General features: G+C 36.5%; 1 protein-coding gene across 1 annotated transcript in view; it reads right to left on the bottom strand.

Moving 5' to 3' along the window:
• The window catches only part of LOC106881660 (nuclear pore complex protein Nup205), a 331,146-nt gene that overhangs the window by 58,802 nt on the left and 263,648 nt on the right, over positions 1-8,696 (bottom strand). Inside the window, exons 34-36 of the mRNA XM_052973459.1 lie at positions 8,368-8,500; positions 2,864-3,127; positions 1,119-1,322 (exon numbers count right to left, since the gene is read on the bottom strand). Coding sequence (XP_052829419.1) covers positions 1,119-1,322; positions 2,864-3,127; positions 8,368-8,500 — 601 coding nt within the window. The remainder of the gene's footprint in view (positions 1-1,118; positions 1,323-2,863; positions 3,128-8,367; positions 8,501-8,696) is intronic.

Below are 8,696 nucleotides of genomic sequence, written 5' to 3'. Positions count from 1 at the left end.
CATATAGGGTTGGTGCATAATTATTGTGGCTTTTTTTCAACAAATTTTATTCAACAAAAACAATAACATCTTTAAATGATGGTCTGACCATCTGCCAAGCAAATGGGAAGCAGTAATTGAAGTAGAAGGTGAATATACTCTGGAATAATCATTTAAAGATGTTTTTGTTACATGTTGTTATTGCTTTTGTTGAATAAAATTTGTTGAAAAAGAAAGCCACTATGATTATGCACCAGCCCAGTATATATATATATAAACTTAAAACAAATAAACTAATCAATTTGCAATTTTCTGTTTTCCAGATAAGACATCTGACCATACTGACACCAGTTTTTTGTGAGAATCAATGAAATACTCATTAAGATATTTAGCTGGAAAGAGAACAGGTTGAAATCATTTCATGCCAGCCTCACCATGTCCTCCCAACTGAACAATGTTGAGAGGACTAAGATCATCCAAGCCTTCAGTAATGTTACCAAATTTCATTCTCTGCCTTCCATCTTCAAAGTTCATTCAAGAAACATCAAGAGAATTGTGAATAAGTTTGAGAAAGAGGGAATAATGGAGAGGAAAACTGGATCAGGAGGTCATAATTGCAAGAAGGATTATCATTTCAATCTGGAGCTGAGAGGTCAATCAGAAGAGATCCAACTCAGTCTATAAAATGCTTGGCATGTGAGAGAAGAGTTTTAGCTATGACAGTTCAAAGAGCGATGACAGAAGACTTCAAAATGAAATTGTACATGAGATTTGTGAGGCACCTTGTTACTCCAGGACAAAAAGTTAGAAGGTTGGAGAAAGTGAAGATCATCTTGAACAAAGTAAAACATACAGATGAGAAGACTTGCACCCAAGATATGCACACAAACAGATGCAACAGCCATGTTCTGGCTTCAGATCCTCATGGGAGAGCCAAAAATATCATTTTCAGGTGCAAAAACCCTGCAAAAGTGATGATTTTCACTTGTGTGGCCTCTCATGTTTGAGAAGGCTGAGAGACTGACAAGAATTTGTTATATTCAAATTTTGAAAGCTGTAAAGACATGGATTCTTTCTGAATATCCTGAGGCAAGAGATGAGGGAAACCTCAACAAGATTGCTAAGGACTGCAAGTTTACATTCCATCAGATGGAGCTCCTTGTCACACAAGTGCAGTGGATCAAAATTTCTCAGCGATGAGTTTGGGAACAGGTTTTTGGATAAGGACACTTGGCCCCCTTCAACACCTGATTTGAAACCTTTAGACTTCAGCATCTGCAATGAACTAGTCAGAAAAGCTTGTGAGAAGCCCACAGTGACCTGCAAGACCTCAAAATCTCCATCTATAGAACAAGGACATTGATGAAGAATTCATTAAGAAAGCTTGTGGTGCAGTCAGGAAGAGGGTTAAGGAAGTCATTGCCAAAAGAGTGGGGCAACTGTTGATGCCTAACAAGTAGGATTTTGGACAGGATTGTCTCTGGCACTTTGAAATAAAGCTTGAAACTTCTACTCAAACTTTATTCCAATCCTTTATGAGCTCCTAATCCTGAGCTAAGATTAATTATTTATGAAAATGTCATTTTCATCCATGAACAACTTCGTCACGATTCTTCTGTTGAGCTAGGAGAGTAATCAACATTTTTCTTGCATAAAGTAGAGTCCAATAGTGTTAAAAAAAACCTCTAATAATTCCATTATGTTATCTTTAACCCTTTAGCATTCAAACTGGCCATATCCAGCCTAAATATTCACCCTGTTTTATGCTCAAACCAGCCAGATGCAACCACTCAAATTTACTCTACGATGTCCTAAAAATAAGCAATCACATCATGAAAATCTCAAAGCTGAAAGATGATGCATAATTGATTCAAAACAAGGTGAATAAATAAGCATTCCTGAGATACAAAGGTTCAAAGTTGAATCTAAAATTTGGACAATTTTATTGACCACAAACAGAAACAACTGTTAGATGAGATATTGTCTTTTTTTGTAATCAATAAGTAATAATTGATGTTTATCAATTATCAATTTTATCTCCATTTTCTTATTTTTCCTTACACACACACACGTACACATCATGTAGAGTAATTTCCAAAAGAAGCAGTATAATTTTTAAAATGTAACAGGCAATAATGGGAAATGAAACAAAAATTTCAAGAAGTAAAACTTCTTGGAGCAGCATATATTCACAAACTGAGACACATGGCATATGTACATTTCACCATTTTACTGCTTCAGTCTTGGTCTTACATATTTTGTGAATTATTTTGATGAGCTAGTAAAATAGTAAGCAACTTTAACCCTTTAGTGTTCAGATTATTCTATCAAACATAATATGCTTATTGATTCACATTGATTTGAATTAATCATGCATTATCTCATCTTCAAGATCTTGATGGTGTAATTACTTAATGTAGAATAACATTGTAGGGTAGGTGTGAGAGCCTGGATCTGGTCAGTTTGAACATAAAACAGATTAAATATTTTGGCCTGACATGGCCAGTTTAAATACTAAAGGGTTAAGGAATATGACCTGACAGTCACATGTATAAGATAAAATGAACATTCATTATAGGATCATTATCATAGAAAAATGTAAAATTATTATAGTGATTGTAGGTCTTCATTAAACGTCAGTTAGCTTAGATGCTAAACATAACTTAAGCCATTCCAAAAAAGGGTAACAATTAGTTCACATGTATGAGTAAACATAATTTTCAGGTCAAAAAAATATGGAAATAGTGCTTTATATAAATAAGTAAACATACAATATTTACTGGGTGACAATGAACTAACAGAAACATTTCTAAGTAAAATAGGAGAAACTGGGATAGTGTAGACTTTTAAAGATAATATATAAACAAAAAATAAGAGCTCTTACTGGATTTTGTGATGAGCAAACGACAATAAGCTACAGCATTGGTCATCACCTTTTTATAGGTAAGAGAAATCTCAGCTCTGATATCATTACCATCAACAGTCGGCTTAGTGTCAAGGTTTTGAAAAACTTTCAGCACTTTCTCAGTCAAAACAAAACGTTGGAGTAGCCCAAGCATCTCCCGTTGAATGCGGCTCACTTGGCTATAAAATTCCATTGAAGTCATCACTCCCACATTACTTTCTAAATTTGAATTTTTTGCTTCAGCTGAAAATAATAGAATGTGTACTTTAAAAGATGAAAAATAAAAGCTTTTGCAGTACAACTGTAAAACTCAAGTGTTTGTCTGATGATGGAAACTATTGTAAATAACTACGAAGCTGAAAACAAGCACCATTTACAATGTCTAATTCAATTATGAAGACATATGGCCTAATGTTTGTAGTGAGTCAAGGAAGTTCTATTTTGTTGTCGCATATTAGCACGGTTGTGCTATGGCAATTTCAGCTAATCAGAGCTTGCCTCGTATTAATACAAACAGTAGGCATCTGTCCAGCAGTAATCACACCTTTAGTTAGTTATCAGACAATTTCATCGCAAGTAACAGCTATTCTTGATCAGTCATTGAAAGGATGATGACGTCTAACAGTATTTCTTCAATATGAACAGCTTGTTTGTTTCACTGACTTAGCACAGTAAACTACTGATTAGTTTAAGCTATCCACGCCAACCACTCCATGGACATCCAATTCACTTTGCAAGTAATGTTACTGTCAGTCCTTAACAACACATCACTACCTATAACAATGAGAGATTACTTCTTGTCTCAGCTAACACATAATAGCTTCCAACTGCTAGCTTATCACAACTTACCACTAAAGCATTCTTTTCAAATGTAACTTACTTGGTTTCCTTGACTCACATACATACACATACAGGACACATATTTTGCTACTTGCTAGCTTTTTTCCGTTACCAAATAAATTACAATGTCATAATTTAAACTGCCTTCTGATATTTCTCCTGCTTTACAAATGAACATGCACTTGACATTTGCATTGCAATTTTACTGTCACATTGATTTTACCTACATAAGTAATGCCACACTGGCTTTACTGTTACATTGGTGACCCAAACATTTAAATATTTCTTTCAGAAATATTTACCAAAACAAATAGGATGCATCTTATTTTTCCATAAAGAGTGAAGTTCTCCATAGGACTTCGCTTTCAGCGGAGAAATGCTTTCGTACATTAGTTGACAAGGAACACTTGGGCGACCAGATGCTAACCCAACTCCTTCATAGGATGTGGGAACTTACTGAAGGATCATCTGAGAACAATGCCATCCTCACCCCTATGATGGAGGTCAGTTCAGTGGATCAATTGGTTTCTTCAGCCAACAAGATATTAGAGTAAACTGGCAACAGAGATGCTGCTGTTTCTCCTTCTCTGTCTCCAGTAGCAGCTGCCTTGTCGGATCCTGATTTCAAGCAATCGGAAACTCTACAGGCCATTCTAGATTTAACAAGCTACATCACGTTCATTCTCTCCTGTCTCTGCATCAACACACTGCTGGTATCATAGACGTTTTGGTGCTGCTGCCCAGAAATGTACTCCACCATATGCTTATCCAAGTCAGGAAAAAACCACAGCAAGACATTGAGCATACAGCTGATCCCAGTCCACACCCTCATAATTGTGCATTCTTCGTCAAGGACTTATTATTGCACAAACTTTTTCTTGTTAATTCTGGTGCTGCCTGCAGTAATTGGCCAGTTAAGAAATTACCCTGTTAGCTGTGAACCACTCGTCCATACAGACGTATGATCAAATCTCTCTTTCATTGGATTTGGCTCTGCGAAGAGATTTCATCATCGATGACCTGCCTTACCCTATCCTTGGTGCGAATTTTCTCCACCACTATTCTCTTATAGTTGATGTTCGTAAGCAGCAGTTTTTGGACAGCACTACAATTATTAGCCCAGCATTTGTTATTGCAGCACCTGCAAACCTTTATCAATCAATTTTAGACTCTTTCCCGGAGCTCACCAACCTGAATTTCCAAGTGAGTAATCCTGCTCACTCTACAAAACATTTTATCTTTACAAATGGTGCTCCAGTATTTTTGTGTTTTCATTGTCTGCCTCCAGAAAAGCTCAAAGCAGCCAAAGCGAAATTTAATCACATGCTGCAGCTCAGAATTATCCACCCTTCCACAAGCCAATGGGCCTCAAGAACTCTGGCGATTGGAGACCTACAGATTTTAGGTGTCTAAATGCTATCACCATTCCCGATAGGTATCCATTTCTTCATCTCTAGGATTTTGCTTCTTCACTGCATGGATGTACTGTGTTTACCAAGCTCGATCTAGTGAGGGCTTATCACCAGATTCCCATCCACCTTGACGACATTCTGAAGACTTCAGTAACAACTCCAATTAGTTCCTTCAAATTCTTGACTGTACCATTTGGCCTCTGAAATGCTGCCAGCACCTTTTAGTGGTTTATAAACGAAATCATTTGTGGACTGGATTTCATCTATGCATATGTTGATGATCTCTTGATTGCCAGTTCTTCATCTGAAGAACATGCTCATCATTTAAAGCTACTCTTCCAACACCTTAACCAATATAAAGTGCAGATTAACCCAACTAAACGTGCTTTTGGCACATCCTCCCTTGTGTTTCTAGGCCACATCATAGACAAAGAAGGCATTAGACCTCTTACAGAGAAAGTGTGGGCTATTGAGGACTTCCCTTCACCAGTTACACCATTTCCTTAGCTTACTGAACTTTTGGTGTAGAAAATTTTGCATACCTTCTCAATCTCCCCTTTGTCTATTACCATGAACCCATCCTTGTTATTAAGCGCCGTTACCTCTGACCTATAGAATGACAACCCTCTCCTGCATCTTTTTTAATTTTTCCTATCCTCTACAGCTTGCATCAATTTCTTCAGTCAATAATTCTCGAAGTCATTTCTTATATGTTGTCTGATCATTTTGCAGAGAATGGAATACTCAAGGTGATCTTTCATGTTCTTCTTCATTGTTTTCTGTTACTCTAACATTTTCTTCATCTCCTCCAAAATTCTTCTGTCAGGTTTCTACTGGTTTGCAGTTTTTGTTTTTCATATGCAACTTTTAATTTTCTGGACCAGCAAACTGTAGCCCTCATTTTTTATGCATTTCAGCCCAAAGGCTGTAGCCATACTAGGACACACACACACTTGCACTAATCTCTCCCATTTCCCGTCCAATGAACCAAACTACATATCATCATGCACTACACTCTTTCTTACTCCCTTGCTCCCCAATACCACTTTGTCATATCTTTCCTTCTCCTATCCTCTCCATGCCAACTGTATCATTACTATCCTGCTGCTTCCCTATATATCTGTGTTTACTGCTTACTGCATTCTCTTCCCCCTTTTCTTTTACGCTCTCGCGAGCTACCTGCTCACTTTAAATTTTCCACTGTTAAACTGAATGTTGTTTTGTTCATCCCATTTGTGTATTGCATTTAGGTCCCACTGCAGGTTTGCAACATCATCAGAGTTCTTTACTGCTTGTGATAATTTGGTATCACCAGCATAGCTAGTGACAGTGGGCATGACTAAGAGAGCTCTTGTAAACAGTAATGGCTCCGAACAGTAGTGGAGTACCCTGGGGAACTCCACTCAGAATTTGTGTTTCCTTAGAGAGGTCACCATTGGCTGCAACTGCCTGACTTATCTTTTAGGATGTCATGTAGTCACACCTAGTTTACCAGCTATGCCAAGACACATGCCATGACACAGCTCATGACATATGCCATGATCCACCTTGAAAAAGGCTTTTGTAAAGTCAAGATACAATAAATCAACATCTGAATGGTTGAGTAGTTGCTTCAAAAGAAAATCATAGTACTGTAAGAACTGTGTGAGGCAGTTTCTTTCTAAATAGAAACCATGTTGAGTATTGTTCAGCAAGTTATTTTCTTCAAGGAATGTTAGTTTCCTTCTGAAGATTCATTGTTGAGATGTGAAATCAGAGAGATGGGCCTGTAGTTTTTAGCCTCTGCTCTGCTTTTGCTGTTATGAATAGCATATATATAATGATGCTTTTGCTTAGGTTTTTAAGAGGTTTACCATTGTAAAGAAAATTTGGAAAAGCATCTGAAGTGGTTTTGCTGAACCTATTTACATGACTTCAAGAAAATAGCTGAGAAACCACTGGGACCTGTTGTTGAGTTTAAGCACATTTAATCTACAGTTGCTGTTACAAACGGCTTCCTCAATGTTGATGTAATTGATAGTTACCTCCTTCCTCTGCAAAGCTGTAATGTCAAAGAACTCAGCTGGGTTATTTATTTGCATGTGTCCCAGTGGGGAGGTGAATACACTTTTGAACTGTTTCTTGAGCACTTCACTTAGCATTTTGGGGGTCTGTGGTCAGTAAGAAATACCCTTGTAACAATGATCCTACTTTGTACTGTATTGTGGCTGTTTCCTTTGCAAAATTTTGGGTTTTATTTTATGTTTTCCACAGCTCTGTTCTCTCTCCATCTCTCTGCTTTTCCCTTTCAATATGAAAGTCTGATTCTGCTTTCAATTCCAGGAGTGTTTGTCTTAAGTTATACATTTTACCATCCTTCAGTTTATTCAGATTTTATACTGTGTGCTTCTTACCACACAGCCACACCTGCATCCATATGTGTGTGTGTGTGTGTGCATGTTTGCAAGTCACTGGATGTTTATATTTGTATGTATATGCTTCTGTTGTGGCTACCACCAGAATCTACAGCCATACAAACAAATCGCGAAGAGGATACCACATGTCCAGTTTACAACAGATGTAATTAACTATTGCATATCAGTGAGCAATGTATGGTCATCTGTGAGAAACATAGTACGATAGATCTATGGATTACACCAGGTCCTTTTGTTGACAACTTGTGTGCCCTTAGGCTTGATCTACAAAAATTAGTGCTAAGTAGTTTATCAGGAAATTTTATATAGTAATTAGCAGTAACTAAAATCAATAAGTACTGAGAAGGAAAAACTAGGTCCATAAACTTTTAAGGGCTTCCAACATTGGAGAAAATCTGTTTAAATATGAAGTGTTGTAGATTAGAAGCAGGAAATAAAAGTGAAAAAAATAGTTCTGTATGAAGCAATTTAGGGGAAGAGAGTTTAGAAAAAGTATGCCATATAGGAGTTGGAATAGAGAAGACAAGAAAAAGAAAGTGGAGTGTATAAAGTATATTTAAGTTGCTAAAATGAGAAAATTTGGTTGAATAAAGTATTTCAATGTCATAACTCTTCTTGTCTATTAAAGATAAGAATTAGTAAATAGTCATTTGGTATTTGTTTATCTGTATCAAATCACAGAGTGCAAAAGAAAATGTAAATATGAACAAAAGATATTTATAAGGAAATGCTTGAATAATTCATTATTGACTTCTAGAAAGAATGAAAAACAGGAAATTCTTTAAACTTCTCAGAAGAAACATTTTCATCTACTTACCATGTACAGCAACTTTACTGATAACAGCTGTTGCCAGTTCCAGCTCTTGTAGAGCACCTAAATCATGCAAGCTGTGGCGATCTCTCAAAATGCCATGAAACACATCTCCATGGGAAACAATAAAGATGAGTATCTAAATGAACAAGAACAACAAACATTATTTAATAAAAGATAAATTTTCATCTAACTTCCTGTTTTATCACAGATTATTTAGTTTCAGCAATTCAACATCTTCAAGCACTATTATTTTAATAATCGATTAAAATTAAATATTTTGAAGTGTTTTATGAGAGAGAGAGAGAGAGAGAGAGAGAGAGAGAGAGAGAGAG

This window comes from Octopus bimaculoides, chromosome 15, assembly GCF_001194135.2.
Source record: "Octopus bimaculoides isolate UCB-OBI-ISO-001 chromosome 15, ASM119413v2, whole genome shotgun sequence".
In the NCBI taxonomy this organism is placed as follows: domain Eukaryota; kingdom Metazoa; phylum Mollusca; class Cephalopoda; order Octopoda; family Octopodidae; genus Octopus; species Octopus bimaculoides.
This window is presented reverse-complemented; position numbering and strand designations above follow the sequence as displayed.